The 19,296-nt window shown below is 41.6% G+C and overlaps 1 protein-coding gene across 1 annotated transcript; it reads left to right on the plus strand.

Annotated features, from left to right (window-relative positions):
- The first annotated feature begins 840 nt into the window (after positions 1-840).
- Positions 841-19,027, plus strand: LOC131828984 (gastric triacylglycerol lipase-like). The gene is made up of 9 exons (XM_059170298.1): positions 841-975; positions 1,147-1,264; positions 2,037-2,235; positions 3,308-3,417; positions 11,164-11,300; positions 12,805-12,951; positions 15,005-15,076; positions 15,736-15,807; positions 18,656-19,027. The coding sequence occupies exons 1-9, from the start codon at positions 841-843 to the stop codon at positions 18,887-18,889; spliced, it is 1,224 nt and encodes a 407-aa protein (XP_059026281.1). The 3' UTR covers positions 18,890-19,027.
- The last annotated feature ends 269 nt before the right edge of the window (positions 19,028-19,296 follow it).

Raw genomic sequence — 19,296 nt, forward strand, 5'->3', positions numbered from 1 at the left:
CCAGCAGACTCCCTGCTGCCCATAGAGCCTGACATGGGGCTTGATCTCACCACCCTGAGATCAGGACCTGCGCCCAAACCAAAAGTCAGACACTTAACCAACTGCACCACCCAGGAGCCCCTGTTTTTTCACTTTATAAAATAGCATATAAAAGCCTACCAAATTTGAGAGGACATTATGTGAAAGACTGATCACATATATAATAGCAGTAATGTGATCCACTTGAAATTATCTTTAACTTCTCTGAGAAGTAGGTTGTTGTTTCTTACCTGTAGACTATGAGGGGGTTGAATTAGAAAATCACTAAAATTCTTTTAATATCATGATATGGGTTTTCCTCTTTGTTGTTAGATATTTTGAACAACTGGTGGTGGCCATTAAGTCCATATAATTACCTCAGATTAATAAGCATTTATGGAGTGGCTATCATAAACAATGTTAAAGACATCATGATGGGTTTGAACCATGTTGTATTGATATTGAATCTAAAAGAATCAAATGTTGACACAATGCCACCCAACCCCAACACACACACATGACTTGGGGCTCTCAAAAAGAGTTGACAAAAGCCTTAAACATAAGGCATAATAAGAACATAATATTATGCCAGACATTAGAAGACATTTTGATCAATTAAGTTGAGCTCAATATGACTTGAAAACCAAGTAGGAAATGTTCTTAAAGGCTTCAAGGAGAGTGAAACATGTGAAGCATTAAAATACACATGCTGACCATCACATGTCCCAGTTTACTGCCCAAAACAGAATATAATCAAACTTGCATGAAGGTAAAACTAGCACAGAATACAAGTATTATGAACGTCATAGGCTAACCACTGCCATGGTTTCTTCTGTTTCAGACAAGAGCAAAGTGTGGTTGCTATTAACTGTGGCAAGTTTGATATCTGCACTTGGAACCACACATGCTTACTTTGGAAAATTACATCCTATAAGCCCTGAAGTGACCATGAATATTGTAAGTTATCAGAGTTGTGGGGCAGGGAACCCATAGAACCAAGAGCTACTACCATGATTTAGAATCATGGCAAGCTGAAGCTTTTACGTGACCAGTCAAGAATAACTTATCTACTTACTAGATGCTTTTAAAAACTCAACTGAAACTAGAAGCTTTGTTTTTCTTCATCAGAGTCAGATGATCTCCTACTGGGGTTACCCAAGTGAAGAGTATGATGTCATAACGGAAAATGGTTATATCCTTGGGATCAATAGAATTCCTTATGGGAAGAAAAATTCAGAGAATATAGGTATAATCCTCCCTCCCTTCCTTTTTCTCCCTTCTCTTTTCTTCCCTTCATTCCATCCTTGTTTCTTTCCTTCTTCCCTTCCTCCTTTCATTTCTCCCTAAGGATTTAGTGAGTCTTGCTCATTCTAGAAATGAAACCATGATGAAACTTTATCTCTCATCTTCAGAGAGATCACCATGAAGTTAGTGGAATCATGAACAGATAGTTATAATGATACGTGATAAGTGCAATGCTAGAACTCTGCAGAGGACATTAAACCAGAAGTTCTGATACAGAGGCCTAACTCGGCTGGTGGAGATCAAGGAAAACTTGCTCTAGAAATAATGACTTAGCTGAGTCCTGGAGGATCAGGAAGAGTTAGCCAGGATGTGTGTGACCATGGGGAGGAAAGGGAGGGGATCTGAGGCTCATTTCCTCACTTACACAAACATTTTATCTTTTTCTCATTGCAGGAAAATTGTGAAGTACAAGGAGAATAAAATTAAGCATGATCACCTATCACTTTACCACTCACAAGCCACTTAAATTAACATCACACTGAATTTCCTCAGAATATAAGTTTCTCAATAGCCTTCCAAGGTTAAACTGCACAATCTGATGCGTTGTGTCACTTGAGAAACCACCACCATAATTAAAATGATATATTCAAATATTCAACTCAATCAAGCAAAACTATTTCATTCTAGTCGTCCGAAAGTCTATATCCTGTCTCCATGTTTATCTGAGAATGAGGAATGAGGATATAAATCTTGGATACAATTTTCTCCCTCAGGCCAGAGACCTGTTGCATTTCTGCAACACGGTTTGCTCACGTCAGCCACAAACTGGATCTCCAATTTGCCCAACAACAGCCCGGCCTTCATTCTGGCAGACGCCGGCTATGACGTGTGGCTGGGAAACAGCAGGGGGAACACCTGGGCCAGGAGAAACCTATACTTCTCCCCAGACTCCGTGGAATTCTGGGCTTTCAGGTAAAGAAAAGGGACAAAGAAAAATGGACAATGAAAAATAAAATCGAGTTTAAAAAGCGTGAGTATTCATGTTTGCCTGTTCCAATCCAGTCCCATTTTAATACATTACACTCTCAGGAGGGAAGAAGCAAGTCTTTTTATTCTAATCCCTTCTTGGATTCTGAGTCCAAGGGTAGCTTTTCCTCCATGATCTCAGTACGTGTGATGAGCAAATTCCCTTTTCAAATGGAATGAGCGAAATGACCAAAGCAAGGAAATTTGGTGCCTTAGCAGATTCCAAAAGGAAGATCTATCGAGATTTGGGAGGATATCCAAGCTCAGTTGGGGTTTCAAGAACCCAAGTCACCATCAACAGTGAAGAGGGTGGGAGGGAGTTACTATGGACACCATGGCCAGCTTTTCAAAGGTTTCCTTTCTCCAGCCCTCTCATGCCCCATTCCTAAAAAGTGCTGATGGAGGGGGAAGCAGAAGAGATTTCGGTGGTGCTGCTAAAGCATAGAAAAGTGCTCTGAGTGTTCTAGGGCCTGCAAGGAAGCTCGTGTCTCTGGGGGGGTGAGAAAGAGAGAGAGGTCAGGCGGGCTCCGTGGGCCACGCTGAGGCCTTCAGAGCTCACCCTGCGCACAATGAGATGTCACCGAGCAGTTTCCAAAAAGGCAGTGGCAGAATCCCATTTTCATTTTCCAAAGACCATTCTGGCTGATCTTTGGGGAGTAAAAGAAAGGGCGCTCTGACTCATCTCAATTGACCCCAGATTGAGTACAATCTGTGTACAAATGATGATTAAATCTGACATTCATTTTTAGGGATAGCAAGATTCCCCACCAACAGAGGCTATCTTGTTTGAATTAAGCTGCAGTTGTAATGCTCCATTTCAGAAATGATGTCAGCTCTTGATAAGAAGCCAGCCCCCCAAAAGCACCTGACACTCTCTCCTGGTCTATAAGCAGCAATGCTTAGAGAAGCCAGTTTTCTATTTTCCCAGAGAGAGGCTTAGCTATAAATAGGCTTGACTTTTAGAAATTATAGCAAGGAAATGTATTCAGTTTTATTTATGCCTTTGTTTTTCTCACAGCTTTGATGAGATGGCTAAATATGACCTCCCAGCCACGATTGACTTCATTTTAAAGAAAACTGGACAGGATAAGCTCCACTACGTTGGCCACTCCCAAGGCACCACCATTGGTAGGTTAAAGCAGCTGAAGCAGGGGGCTTTTGTTTGTACAGACCCCTTCCCAGTGGTTATGCAGGCATGTCGGTCATTGTGCTAACTGCTTTCCATCCATCATATAAAGGAATGGCTACGACAATCCAATGATATAGGGACAATGATCAAATCTGTTGTATATATGGGGAAATAAGACAGGAGGGGAAATAACTTGTGCAAGGTAACACAGGTAGGACGAATAGGGTACCTCAGATCCCAGCTCAGTCCATCCTACTCCCAAGCCCATAATCTTAGACACTGCACCTCCTGGCCTCTGGACTGGACATCCCATCCACTCAACCACATGAGTGGAACATCTGCAATGTGTCCTAAGAATATAGCAATAAATAAAGGAGATGAAAATTTCCGTCCTTGTGCTACAGATACTCTAGCGGGGAGGCAGAGAAAGTAACAAGGGTTATAAAGTAAAATACAGAGTAAGTTAAATAATGGTAGTGTTATGGGAAGCAAATAATCAGGAAAGGCTATAAGGGAGCATTAGAGGGGACACGGCGAGTTCAGATAGAGGATATCCCCAGCACTCTGTGAAGGAGATGGGGGACTGGGGACTGGTGAGTCATGTGTATGCCTGAAAGACTGATGCTCTGGAAAGAGGGAAAAGCAAGTGCAAAGGGCCTGAGGTTGCAGACTTTCAAGGAATGGTGATGAGGTGATTCACTGTGTAGCTGAATCAGACACAAAGCAAGGACGAGATGTGGGCACAGTCTAAGGAGGGCAGACTGTTCAGAGCTTTTGAGATGTTATAGGGATTTCAGGTTTTACTCTAAGTAAAGGGAAACCAGAGCAGAGTTTTGAAGATGGGAGTACCAGGATCTGACCTCAAGGCCCTCAACAGCATTAGAAGTTACACAGTCCCGGGGGAGGAGTCAAGATGGCGGAGAAGTAGCAAGCTGAGACTGCTTCAGCTAGCCGGAGATCAGCTAGATAGCTTATCTAAAGATTGCAAACACCTGAAAATCCATCGGCAGATCGAAGAGAAGAAGAACAGCAATTCTGGAAACAGAAAAACAACCACTTTCTGAAAGGTAGGACCGGCGGAGAAGTGAATCCAAAGCGACGGGAAGATAGACCCCGGGGGGAGGGGCCGGCTCCCGGCAAGCAGCGGAGCAACCGTGCACAAAATCAGGACTTTTAAAAGTCTGTTCCGCTGAGGGACATTGCTCCAGAGGCTAAACCGGGGCGAAGCCCACGCGGGGTCAGCGTGGCCTCAGGTCCCGCAGGGTCACAGAAGGATCGGGGGTGTCTGAGTGTCGCAGAGCTTGCGGGTATTGGAACGGGAAAGCCGGCTACAGAGACAGAGCCGACAGTAAGCTCACAGCTCGGTGTTACCTTGAACCAGTCACAGGCTCGGTGAGCTCGGAGCGCGGCCGGAGGTCGGGCAGACGGGAGTGACTGGGCGCGGTTCTCTGAGCACGCACTGAGGAGTGCGGCCCTGGGCTCTTGGCTCCTCCGGGCCGGAGACCAGGAGGCCGCCATTTGTATTCCCGTCCTCTGGAACTCTACAGAAAGCGCTCAGGGAACAAAAGTTCCTGAAAGCAAACCCGAGCGGATTACTCACCCCAGCCCCGGGTAAGGGCGGTGTAATTCCGCCTGGGGCAAAGACACTTGAGAATCACTACAACAGGCCCCTCCCCCAGAAGATCAACAAGAAATCCAGCCAAGACCAAGTTCACCTACCAAGGAGTGCGGTTTCAATACCAAGGAGAGCAGCAGAATTCCAGAGGAGGAGAAAGCCAAGCACGGAACTCATGGCTTTTTTCCTGTGATTTTTTTTAGTCTTGCAGTTAATTTAATTTTTTCTTTTTCATTTTTATTTTTTTTTCTCGCCTTCGGGTAAAATTTTTTTTTTAACTGTTACCTTTTTCTTTTTTAACGATTTTATACTAGTTTATCTAATATATATATTTTTTCTTTTTTACATTTTTCTTAGGTGTATTCTTGTTTTAAAAATTCTTTTCTTTTCTTTTCTTTTTTTTTTTTTTTCTTTCTTCCTTTTTGAACCTCTTTTTATCCCCTTTCTCCCCACTCACGATTTTGGATCTCTTCTAATTTGGTTAAAGCATATTTTCCTGGGGTTGTTGCCACCCTTTTAGTATTTTACTTGCCCCTTCATTTACTCTTATCTGGACAAAATGACAAGACGTAAAAATTCAACACAAAAAAAAGAACAAGAGGCAGTACCGAAGGCTAGGGACCTAATCAATACAGACATCGGTAATATGTCAGATCTAGAGTTCAGAATGACAATTCTCAAGGTTCTAGCCGGGCTCGAAAAAGGCATGGAAGATATTAGAGAAACCCTCTCGAGAGATATAAAAGCCCTTTCTGGAGAAATAAAAGAACTAAAATCTAACCAAGGTGAAATCAAAAAAGCTATTAATGAGGTGCAATCAAAAATGGAGGCTCTAACTGCTAGGATAAATGAGGCAGAAGAAAGAATTAGTGATATAGAAGACCAAATGACAGAGAATAAAGAAGCTGAGCAAAAGAGGGACAAACAGCTACTGGACCACGAGGGGAGAATTCGAGAGATAAGTGACACCATAAGACGAAACAACATTAGAATAATTGGGATTCCAGAAGAAGAAGAAAGTGAGAGGGGAGCAGAAGGTATACTGGAGAGAATTATTGGGGAGAATTTCCCCAATATGGCAAAGGGAACGAGCATCAAAATTCAGGAGGTTCAGAGAACGCCCCTCAAAATCAATAAGAATAGGCCCACACCCCGTCACCTAATAGTAAAATTTACAAGTCTCAATGACAAAGAGAAAATCCTGAAAGCAGCCCGGGAAAAGAAGTCTGTAACATACAATGGTAAAAATATTAGATTGGCAGCTGACTTATCCACAGAGACCTGGCAGGCCAGAAAGAGCTGGCATGATATTTTCAGAGCACTAAACGAGAAAAACATGCAGCCAAGAATACTATATCCAGCTAGGCTATCATTGAAAATAGAAGGAGAGATTAAAAGCTTCCAGGACAAACAACAACTGAAAGAATTTGCTAATACCAAAGCAGCTCTACAGGAAATATTGAAAGGGGTCCTCTAAGCAAAGAGAGAGCCTACAAGTGGTAGATCAGAAAGGAACAGAGACCATATACAGTAACAGTCACCTTACAGGCAATACAATGGCACTAAATTCATATCTCTCAATAGTTACCCTGAATGTGAATGGGCTAAATGCCCCTGTCAAAAGACACAGGATATCAGAATGGATAAAAAAACAAAACCCATCTATATGTTGCCTCCAAGAAACACATTTTAAGCCTGAAGACACCTCCAGACTTAAAGTGAGGGGGTGGAAAAGAATTTACCAAGCTAATGGACATCAGAAGAAAGCAGGAGTGGCAATCCTTATATCAGATCAATTAGATTTTAAGCCAAAGACTATAATAAGAGATGAGGAAGGACACTATATCATACTCAAAGGGTCTGTCCAACAAGAAGATTTAACAATTTTAAATATCTATGCCCCCAATGTGGGAGCAGCCAACTATATAAACCAATTAATAACAAAATCAAAGAAACACATCAACAATAATACAATAATAGTAGGGGACTTTAACACTCCCCTCACTGAAATGGACAGGTCATCCAAGCAAAAGATCAGCAAGGAAATAAAGGCCTTAAACGACACACTGGACCAGATGGACATCACAGATATATTCAGAATATTTCATCCCAAAGCAACAGAATACACATTCTTCTCTAGTGCACATGGAACATTCTCCAGAATAGATCACATCCTCGGTCCTAAATCAGGACTCAACCGGAAGATTTCGACGTCGATCACTTTGTGTCTGACTGTAGGAAGCGTGTCCAGCTGGAGGAAATAAGAGGAGATCTGGAACTCTAGTATAAACTTCTTAAAATAGCCATGGTCGAGCTCATCAACAAGGATTATGCAGATTTTGTCAACCTTTCCACAAACTTGGTAAACCTGAAATTCACAAGTCCTACACACACACTCACACACACACACTTTCTCTCTCCTTCATATTTATTAAAAGGGCAGAGTTTTTAGAAACCTTTCAGTTGATTACCCCACCAACCCCACCAGAAACTTGAAGAAATTACCAATTTCATTAATAAAAGAACTAAACTTTTTGTAATACAAAAAAAAAAAAAAAAAGAAGTTACACAGTCCCATTAACAGAATCACCCCAGCTGCTGATAAGGAACAAGGGTAGGGGTAGAGGAACTGGTTAAGGGATTCTTAGAGTGACCCATGAGAGGCATGATCGTGACCTGGATGCAGGTGGGTAGCTGTGGTGTATGGTTAGGTTCTCGATGTGTTCTGAAAGAGGAACCTATAGGACTTGCCTCCACATTGGATATGGGGCATAAGGGAAAGAAAGGGGTCAAGAATGATGTGAGATTTGTGGTCTGAGCACCTGGAGTGATGGAGATGCCCAGTCCACGAGGGGGATGGCTGTGAGAACAACATATATGGTCCAGGGGGACAGGGGCTCTGTTTTCTCGCTATTGGGTGCCGGAAACCTGCTGGAGATCTGAATGTACAAAATGTACGAGAAACCGGGTGCAATAACCAGTAGAGTGAGTTCAGACAGGAAAGGGGAGGAGCCCAAGGACGAAGCCCGGGCTGCTCTTAGTCTAGAAGATGAGGAGGAATCAGATGAAGGAGCTGGACATCATGGTGACAGTGCTATGGGGAGCCAGGAGTACCTCATGTTCTGGAAGTCAAGGGCAGAAAGTGTTTCAAGAAGGAGAAGGTGGTCAGCTGTGGAAGAGGCTACTGATGAGTCATGGGAACTGAAGTCTAAGAAGGGACCTTTGGATTTGGCAGCCGGACAGGTGGAGGGACCTTCCGAACAGCAACGTCAGAGGAATGGTTGAGATAAAGCATAATCGGGTGAGCTCCCGAGCGTGAGAGAGATAGCTTTAAGGGGAAGGGAAAGGTGGAAGCAGAAGGGGAAGGAGGGGTCACAGAGGAGGAATAATGACGTATTTTATGCTAGTCTCTGTTCTCACCAATGACTTGATTCCATGCTGGGAATCTAAGTAATCGGTAGGTCCATATATAAACATTGATGCAGGGAAGTGGGTGAAGTTGGTGGTGGACACGTGGGTCTCATCTATAGAATTTTTAAAAGTTTATTTATTTGAGAGAGAGAAGGAGAAGCAGAATCCTTGCTGAGCAAGGAGTCTGATGCCGGACTCAATCCCAGGACCCTGGGATCATGACCTGAGGAGAAGGAAGATACTTAACCAACTGAGCTAACTCACCTATAAAATTTTAGAGAAAAACGTCATAGGTCATGTCCCCAAGGAGATGAGGACTAGTATTCAGGTTGTTTTATAAATAAACACTGCTAGGGTAAAGGGCAGAAGGCAAGACTGGGCAGAGGGAGCAGCGGGGACGTGACACAGTTCCAAAAAGCTCTCAGTCAATTCTGTATGAGAAGGCTCTTGAGAGTCTCTTGGAGTGGAACCAGGTGGCTGGGCCTTTTTGGCCACTAGTTGACCCCCCCATTCAATGAAGACTACCCGGGGAAGGAATTCTTTAGAATTCTTTGAGAACCATGGATTCTCTGGAGCAAAAGCAAAATCAGACAGGAGTCACAAATTCTCTGCTGCTGGGGTTAAATAAATGCCTCAGACATGAGGAGGAATCTGGGCAGGTACAGCACAGCATGTATCCCACATGGTCAACAATCGAGTCAATATCCTTTTTCTTTTTCTTTTTTTTTAAAGATTTACTTATTTTAAAGAGAGAAAACATGCACATGCATACGCAGGGACAGGGGCAGAGGGAGAAGGAGAGAGAGAGAATCTCAAGCAGACGTCCCACTGGGCATGGAGTCCCACAGGGGCTCGATCTCATGACCCTGAGATCATGATCTGAGCTAAAACCAAGAGTCAGGTGCTCAACCGACTGAGCCCAGGTGCTCCTTAAAAACCTTTGAGGATCCTTTGTTTAAAAAGGGGAGATGTTCTAGATTACCAAAATTCACTCCTTCGATTTCCGAAACCATACAAAAGTTGCATCATTTTGGAGGGAAATCTGCCTTAACTTATGACAGACTGCTGTGGTTTTTTTTTGTTTGTTTGTTTTTTAAATAGCACACACTGAACAGAGTTTAACTTTTCCTCATTGATCTAGGGTTATAAAATTATTTCCTCAAGATGCAATGCAATGATTTCCTAGGATTTATGGAGATGAGTAAAACTGACACTAAGTGACTCCAAACTACCACTCTTTGGAGTCATTTGAATTTTGAACATTCCATTCTTCTTTGTCACTAATGGATAACATGTCATCACTGTCACCACACACATAGATTTCTGGAAGGTGTTTCTGCTTTGCATTTGCATCTTCTAATCTTCTGTGTACTGGGAAGTCAGATAAGTGTCCCTTTTAGGATTGTGTCACAAGTAGTGTTGTTTATTCTAAGCAAGGAAGTGTATTTTTTTTTTAAAGATTCTATTTATTTATTTGACAGAGAGAGATCACAAGTAGGCAGAGAGGCAGGCAGAGAGAGAGAGAGAGGAGGAAGCAGACTCCCCGCCGAGCAGAGAGCCCAATGCGGCACTCGATCCCAGGACCCTGAGATCATGACCTGAGCCGAAGGCAGCGGCTCAACCCACTGAGCCACCCAGGCGCCCCAAGGAAGTGTATTCTGAGAAGTCACCTGTCCTACCTGTGCTGGGACCTGTAGATACCCACGCAATCTCTTCCTGTGTGATTCTTGCTTTCTCTGGGTGATAGACTGGCTTTAATCTACAGAATTAGGCAATCAGGTAAAGAATCCCTTAGCAAATGCCATTCTTCCTTAAGTAGAATTAGGCAGAGGTAGATGAGGTAAGTGTTCACATTTGAAAGTCTTTTTTTTTGTTGTTGTTGTTCAGAACTCTTTTGTCTAATCAATATGCTATTATTAACCATGGGGAGAGATTATCCTATGTAGTTTGATTGTATAGAGTTTAGCTTAATGACTCTTTGATCACATCCCAGTCTACTAATATGCTACCATTCAAAACAGCAATTCATTACAGACAAGAGCTGAGTATATTTATGGAGCATAGATGTTTGAATTATTGTGGCTGGTCTCTTGTCCAGCATTTACAATGTGCTTAGTGTCCTGGTAAATACCTTCTATAATTCACCTCACTTGGTTCCTTAAAAAACCCTATTAAAGCACTCATTTTTAGTCCCATATTTCAGATGAGGAAAATGAGGCTTTCAGTGCTTAGGTGACCTGTCCAAGGTAACAAATCCAATAAACCCCATAGCTGGGATTCAAATCTTGTTTGGTCAGATTTAAAACTTTTTCAATCTTTCCCTTTGCATACCCTCCTCATATGAAGTGCTAATTAATTATCTCACTGTGATGACATGAATCTGAACTCATCAAAATCTGTTTGCAGTATAAGTAATTCTTCCTCACCCCACATGAATCTTAAAATTGGCCTGTTTTCTAAAGTCAGATGAAAGAACTTAACGTTTTACAAGTTCTAGCCTCAGGTTCCTAGAGAGAATCTACAAAAATAAAACAAATATACTAAAATTTGGTCGCTCTGAACAAGCAGAGGTGGTCAGTTTCTCTCTCTTAGTAAACAGCACTCTGTGTAAATCCAAATAATGTCCCACTTGTAAAACACACACACACACACACACACACACACACACACACACACACTCACACATCTACTTTACTGGTTCCTTGTCGTTCTGTTTCAGGTTTCATCGCCTTTTCTACCAACCCCAAGCTGGCTAAAAAAATAAAAACCTTCTATGCTTTAGCTCCCGTTGCCACCATGAAATACACCAAAACCCTTCTGAACAAACTCATGCTTCTTCCTTCATTCATGTTCAAGGTATGTGATTCTCTTCAACTGAATCTAAGATGTTGAGTTGTCCGTGGGTCTCAGTGGGACGGAAAGAGAAGGGAAACACGGTACGGACAACCATGCTTCTGGCGAAGAATGGAAATGGGTGGAAGCATGTTTCAGTTCCTGCCTAGCAATGGCTGAATCCCCATGACAGCCACTGAGATCCCCCTTTCTATCCACATCCTTGGTAGCTTTACGTGGGTTAGCGATACCGGGAGTGTCGGTCCCCATCGTAGATATTTCGTTTCCTTTGTATGTATGAAAACCACGATTCAGGGAGGGATAAATAAGAACAAAAGGAAGAAAACCAGAAAGGGGAAGGGTAGAAAAGAAAGGGAAGGAGAGGGAAAAGGAGAAAGAGGGGAAGACTCGTGGAGACAAGGACCTTGAGACCCTTCATCAAATGCCCTTGACTTTCAGAACTTTAAAAGGGGTCCCAGAGGGCAGGAGTGTGGGTTGTAATAAACAGGAAATATTAAGTGTCTTGTATAGTAGGCACACACTGGAGGGAACTAATGATCCTTGTTTTCCCAACACTTAATCACCTACTTCTCCCACCTACCTAAACTGACGCATACAGACACCGATGCGCTTCCTTCAGGAGAACACTTTTACTGCAGTCTGTAAAACGTAATGATGCTATTTCCTTCCATGGTTTTGCACTATTCATTTCTTTTCACTTTGAACTAACTTGTGTGTTGAAAGCCCAAGAGACTCTATCTACAGTCAAATTACATATGTAAAGCTTTTGCTCAAAACGTGAAAAATGTGCGATGACTTTGAGTATCATTACCGGCTGCGCTACTGCAGGTGTTTCTTTCCTACTTGGGCTCAGGTTTTCTGATAGGCAACGTAGATAGTTGGTTTAAAAATAATAATTAAAAAGCATTAGACCTTAAGTCAGGGGTTTGAGGCTCGGATCAAGATGGGAGCTTTATAGAATCTGTGAACTTTTTAGTCACTTCTAGGTAAGCACAAGATCTCAACTATTTCTTAGCCTCCTGTTTCCTCTCATATAATATGGGGATAACCCAGGTATATTTTCCTCAAGAAGATTTAAGGCAAATAATCAAGCTCCCGAGCCTCATTGTCTTTCCAAAGGTTTTCCTGAAAATACAATGGGGTCACCATTTCGGCTTCTGATCTTTTGATGTTTTGTTGCATCACTTATGACATCCTGCCACGTTGTTTTATGATTTTTATTTCATGGCACTTATTAGCCCACCTGGACTGTAACTCTTCGTGTCTTACACATCTCCTCGGCAGCCACTATGTTTCTCAATGGAACAATAAATATTCAATGTTGGTCATCTGCCCTGTCCATTCCCCAACTTTATAGTGGGAATTAAATGAGAAAAAGAGTTTGAAATTCCTGAAACAACATAAAGAAATATGAAAATCTCACCAGCCAATTTGCAACTAGACAAATTAATGAGTCTTCTTTGCCACTTCATGTTTACAAAGCTGTCCCAATGCTTTTATTTTTCAGCTTGTATTTGGTGACAAAATATTCTACCCACACCACTTTTTTGATCAGTTTCTTGCTACTGAGGTGTGCTCCTGGGAGACGGTGGATCTCCTCTGCAGCAATGCCTTATTCATCATTTGTGGATTTGATACTAAGAACTTGAACATGGTTTGTATGCATTGACATTTTGATTCTGAATATTTTGAGCAATATTTTGAGGACTTGTTCTACCATGACTTAGACATGGTACTTTGAAAAACTAGGAGGAGTGGGGGCCTGGGTGGCTCAGTTGTTTAAGCATCCAACTCTTGATCTCAGCTCAGGGCTTGATCTGAGGGTCGTGAGTTCAAGCTCCACGTGGGGCTCCATGCTGGGTATGGAGTCTACTCAAAAACAAATAAACAAAAAAACTAGGAGTAGCTTCAGAATTGTGTCCGTGCTTTGTAGATAAGCCCAAGGGAAGTCACATCATTGCTCCCAGTTTTGTTCCCTCCAGCTCCCTGCGGTCATGCAAGTGCTCCCTAAAGTAAACAGCATATAGAAAAAATAGTAGGTAGTGAGCTCTACTCACTTCTGACCTCCTAAGTAATTGGTATAATACTTAAATTCTGTGAGGGAAGGCACTGAACCATATATTTTAGCAGGCTTCTCTGCTGATGTCTAAGCATTGACTGAATGTTCTTAATGCTGATAGTCACTCCCATAAATTTTATAAAATTTATTTCAGAGCAACTATTTATGTTAGCTTTGGTCCATACTCTTTATCTAGCTATTTCCATTGTTTTGAATTGGGTTTGGGTTTTAAAAACATATATGAAAAAGTACAGTTATCGAAAGGAGTTAAGAATATAAATTCCAGTGAAGAGCCTAAACTCCAATCCTTTCTTTGGAGCTGAGTTACAATCATCTGTCTTGGTTTCCTTGTCCACCAAGTGTATTAGTGTGGAGATTAAATGAACTAATTTGTGTAAAGTTTAGAGAACATAGTTCAAAGCATATGGCTCATAGGAATTGCATATGTTTTGCTACTAATACTATTATATTTTGACAATTATCCTTACTCCGAATTGTTGGTTAACCAAGTTCATTGACAAGAAGATATAATTCTACCTCCAGGTATCTACTTATTAAACAGTATTTACTAGGACACTACTAAGTCTTGTAGCTATTGGAGACACAATGGTGAAATCACAGATACCTTCCTGCAGTCATGGAAATCAAGGACACCCAGTCCTCTTTCTTAGTGTTGGTCAGAATCTGTGGATATTTTAGAATATATGTGAAAAAGGGAAATTTCCTCCATTTCTGTTTTGGATGGTAAGTAGAAGACTCATCCCTCTGTCTTGCAAGCAAGTCCCTCTCCTTGGCTCTGGGAATGGCTGCCATTTTGTATGTGCAGTATGATGGAACCGTCTACCCTTGTCACACTAAGAAAAGGCAGAACAGATTACTGCATTCCATCTGTGAGAACCTTCTGAGAAAATTCGTAGTGAAATAGAGACAAGGAGCAAAGGGAATTCGAGATTTCATCCTTCCACATGAACATTATGTGCAAAGGTATTTCGTTCTTCTATGATGATGGTCAATTTGTTTGACCCTAGCCATGGTCCTCTTTACAGTGGTACTAAGACCCACTATGAACCAGTCTATACAAGCTGAGACATGATTTCAGTTTGTTGTCTGGGGTCTGGTCACGGTGGATTAGAGCAGTGATAGGATAGCAGGATAGCACAGTGATTGTAAATATCTTGTATGTGTATTCTGACTATATATCTGTATATATATATGTCATATATATACATATACATATGACTATCATATATGAGTACACATACACATCTCGCTATATGTGCATACATTACATCTACTGTACTCCGACACTGGGTAGAGAGAAGCGAAAGCTGAGAAGCTAGAGATCTAGAGTAAAATCTCTGGCTCCACCTTGATATGAGCTGCATGTCATTAGACATTTCTCCAAACTTCTCTGAGCCCCGATTTCCATTTTGATCAAAGGGATGATGAGCTGTCCTCATTGAGTGGTGACAAATCAAACAACTGTCTCATGCAATTACGCTTTGCTAACTCTCCAGCAGCATACAACTATGTTGCTTGGCTCCTTTGGTGAACGCTGAATTTAGGCACTTGACCTGGATCACAAAAATTGAAATCTTAGCTATTTTAAGAAACCCAATATACATATGTGTGTGCCTTTGCTTTATAGAGTTGCTTGGATGTGTATCTATCACATAATCCAGCAGGAACTTCAGTTCAGGATGTCCTCCACTGGTCTCAGGCATCATTTCTCAAATGCTCTTAAAACTTCTTTTGTGTGCCTGAACCCCTGGCCCTTTCGTAAAGCACAATCTTGAAATACTCTGTCAAATGCTCCTAGCAGGGAATTTTCCTGGCATGTGGCTGCCAGCTGAAAATAGCTATTGTGTCCATGTAAAAGAAATCCTATGAGGGGCTCCTGGGTGGCTGAGTTGGTTAAGCTTCTGACTCTTGTCTTTGGCTCAAATCATGATCTTGGGGTCATGAGCTCAAGCCCTGCATCAGGCTCCGCACTGAACATGGAACCTGCTTAAGATTCTCTCTCTCTTCCTCTCCCTCTGCCCCTCCCCACCCCTCTCGCATGGGTGCATTCTCTCTCTCTAAAAAAAATAAAAATAAAATCCTATGAAAACAATCACTTTGGGTAGCAAAGAAGTGAATGATTTTTTTTTTTTTTATGACTTGGCATGTGAGAAAAAAATTATTTCAAGCAAAGCCACACTTAAACTAGCATAAATATCTGGTCCTGGATGAACAACAGTCTTAACTTTTGGGAAGGAGAAAAATGTTTTTCAAAAATTGTCTAAATTGAAAGTAAACTACCTGGAAGGGTTTGAATTTTGTTTTTCACATAGCAGGGAGAGCTTTTATTTCCTTGTATTATTCATTTCTCTCCATTAGGCTGTAAAATCTGGGGAGTTCCAAGCTTTTGACTGGGGAAGCCCAGCTCTGAACATGCTGCACTTTCACCAGGTAAGCTTCTTAAAGTTGGAATTGTTCACATTTTGAAAGACAAAGATATAAAACTTTAAAGGTGAAATTATAATCATCAGGCATGTGTATTCCAAAGGAATGTTGGTGTCCAGACTCATCCTTAAGGAAATCAGAAAGTAGATGGTAATTTCCTTGGAATCCATGCATTATGCCAGACATCACCCTGTCTCCATACTCTCTCTGTGCACTCACCTCCAGTGGCTGCATTCAGGGTACCGCACCTCCACCTGGGAGAACCTCCTAGAACTCATCCCCCTGCACCTCCTTATACAACCCTGCCCTGGATATCAGCTGCCCACACACGGCCCTCTCCTTTCAGAAGCGCAGTTCACAGATACAACAAGCTGACAATTTAAACTATTTAGGAGAAAAAGCTGGAATCTCTGGTCTTCTTAAACAATAGCCCTTCCGGGGTCAACAGCCAGAGAAGTGATGCCATCATATTCCCAGAGATAAGATGTGAGGATGGCGTGCTCGCAGATCAAGGCTGTAGATACTCCTTGGCAGACAGGGGTCTTGTTGGAGAGGCAGACATACTGGCCACCCCCTGCCCTTGTTGCTGCATGAAGAAACCAGGCTTTGGGTCCATCCCATCTGGGGCCCCATAGGCATTCAGACAGCAATTTCTTCATTGCCCCACCCAAATATGTAATGAGAACACATCTGCAAGCCCTCAGGTTAGGGTACACCTGCAGACCATCACTGGCTACATTTGAATGGGAGAGCTACTCTGCAGCTTTCATAATCTTCTCCCCTTCCTTCTCCTCCCACCCCGGAGTTTCCACCCACGTACTGGCCAAACAGCCCTACTGATTTTCATCTGCTTCCACAACTCGATGTTTAGAAGGGATTTCTATCTCTTCACGACAATATCTCATGTGTAGAGATGTCCCCCTTTTGCAACAATTTTTGATGTCTTCAAAGAGGCACAATCAGATCAAACACCATTGAAAACACATTTTCTCCAATCATCACCTCCTCAAACCCCCAAAACACAGTCATTCTTTGCATCTACATTTCTCCTGGGCTGTACTACCAGTAATCAGTGGCATTCATATTAGGGGACCTGAAATAACAAATCCCAAGCCCACCCTCCCTCCGCCAAGCCATAGAACAACACAGATGGTCTTCAACTAACTGAGCCCTGACACTAAATTAAGAGCCAGAAGGTAACATCTAGAAAACTCTTTGAACAACGGAGCATGAATAAAAGAAGGTAGGTTTATAATTATTATTATGAATATTCTCCACATTTTACCCTTCTCTCCACTAAAATAAAGTATTAAAATATTATGGAAAATTATAGATGATGAAATATTTTCCTATGACAAGTTGACTATTATATAAGGTGAGATATGGAAAAATTTCATTTATTGGATTAGTATTCTGCAGAGTAGGATCTAAAAAACCAAAAAAATTCTCTGTGGATAGTGGTAAAATTGGTGATGATTTTCTTATTCCCTTGTCCTGCTTTATAAGCCTCTTTAAAACCTATGTGTAAATGTTGATTTTCTAGAAATAGCAAATGGGACTGACGATAGCTTTTCTCAGAATTGTATCCAATATTTAGTCAAATCAGCCAAGTATTCAACAAAACAACCCCTTCAATGAACTGACTGACCTGCTAACTGACCATACTGGTAAGTCAGTACAAAGCCAAAATAAATGACTCAAGACATTTTGAGATCATATTTTAGAGTGTCTGGGTAGACTATTATAGTTAGAATCCAGTTAAATCCACTTTCTTGATTTGGGGTAGAAATTTAAATTTTTAATTTGTAAGAAACGTGATCTAAAGATTTGCTATTCAATGCATGGTCCAGGACCAACCGTATCAGCATTCACCCGGGAATGCAGAATCCTGGCTCTTCCCCTAGATGTACCAAATCAGAATCTTCATGTTACCATGATTCCCAGGTGTTTCACAGGCCCTTTCAAGTTTGAGAATCACTGACCTAAAACACTGCAACCACTTTGCTGTGAATGAAGGGGACTTTCTCTGAGCAATCCCTGCTAAGAATCTACTTCTATAACCCAACCATGCCATGTGCAACAACATGGATCAAACTTGAAGGCATTATACTAAGTGAAATAAGTCAGACAGAGAAAGTCACATTCTGTATGTGGAATCTGAAAACAAAACCAACAGCTGAATACACAGATACAGAGGACAGATGAGTGGCTGCCAGCGGCATGGGGTAGAGGGTGGGTGATATGGGTGAAGAGGCACACATTTCCAGTTTATACAATAAAGCCTTGAGGATGTCATGTACAACATGGTGACTACAATGAACAATGCTGTATTGTATATTTGGAAGTTGCCAAGAAAGTAGACCTTAAAGGAACACCTGGGTGGGTCAGTTGGTTGTGCAACTGCTTTTGGTTCCAATCCTGATCCTGGAGTCCCAGGATGGAGTCCTCCATCAGGTTCCGCGCTCTGCAGGGAGTCTGTTTTTCCTCTTGACCCTCCCCCCTCATGCTCTTTCTCTCATTCTCTCTTCAAATAAATAAATAAAATCTTTTAAAAAAAGAGAGAGAAAAAAAAAACTTTCAAGTAGATCTTGAAAGTTCTCATTATAAGAAAAAAAAACTGTAACCATGTGTGTGATGGACAATAACTAGACTTAATGGGGGTGATTATTTCATAATATATGCATCTATTAAAGCATTATGTTATACACCTGAAATTAATACAATGTTATGTGTCAGTACACCTCAACAGAAAAAATCATCAACCAGTGCAATATCCTCTAGCCAAGAAATAAGTATTGGGGTTTAAAGTGCAGTTACTTATAAACACTAGGGTTCTTTCTCTCTTATGTTTTAGCCCACACCTCCCTACTACAACTTGATGGACATGCACATACCAATTGCAGTGTGGAACGGAGGCAATGACTTGCTGGCTGACCCTCGAGACATTGACCTTCTGCTTTCCAAACTCCCCAACCTCATTTATCACAGAAAGATCCCTCCTTACAATCACTTGGATTTTATCTGGGCCATGGATGCCCCTCAAGTACTTTACAATGAAATCGTTTCTATGATGGGAGAAAATAACTAGTACTTCCCCATTTAAAGACTTAACCACTTATTGTTCCAAAATAAGTTCTTCTCTCACACATGGTTTTCTACTGTGTTTGGGATTCAGTGACTCTTTCTGTAATTTTCACTTCAGAAATAAATCAGCATCAACAATCTATCCAGTTGTCATTTTTGATCTCAAATAAGTTTTATATGTTTTGTTTTTCACTTAAGATGGGTCTGGAAACACTTGAAAGGACACATTCCTGGGGAGGTGAAATGTCTCTTCCAGTCTTCCCATTCCAGTGATGATCTAAACTCAACATAGATTGTTAGACATGAGTCATGAGTGTTGCCAAAAGGCCGTTGTTGGATTGAATACTGAACCCTCTGGTGTATGCTTGAGATCGAGTACACTGCTTTCTACTTGCTGAAGCTCATTTTCTC

The sequence above is a fragment of the Mustela lutreola genome, chromosome 4 (assembly GCF_030435805.1).
Source record: "Mustela lutreola isolate mMusLut2 chromosome 4, mMusLut2.pri, whole genome shotgun sequence".
NCBI classification, from domain to species: Eukaryota; Metazoa; Chordata; class Mammalia; order Carnivora; family Mustelidae; genus Mustela; species Mustela lutreola.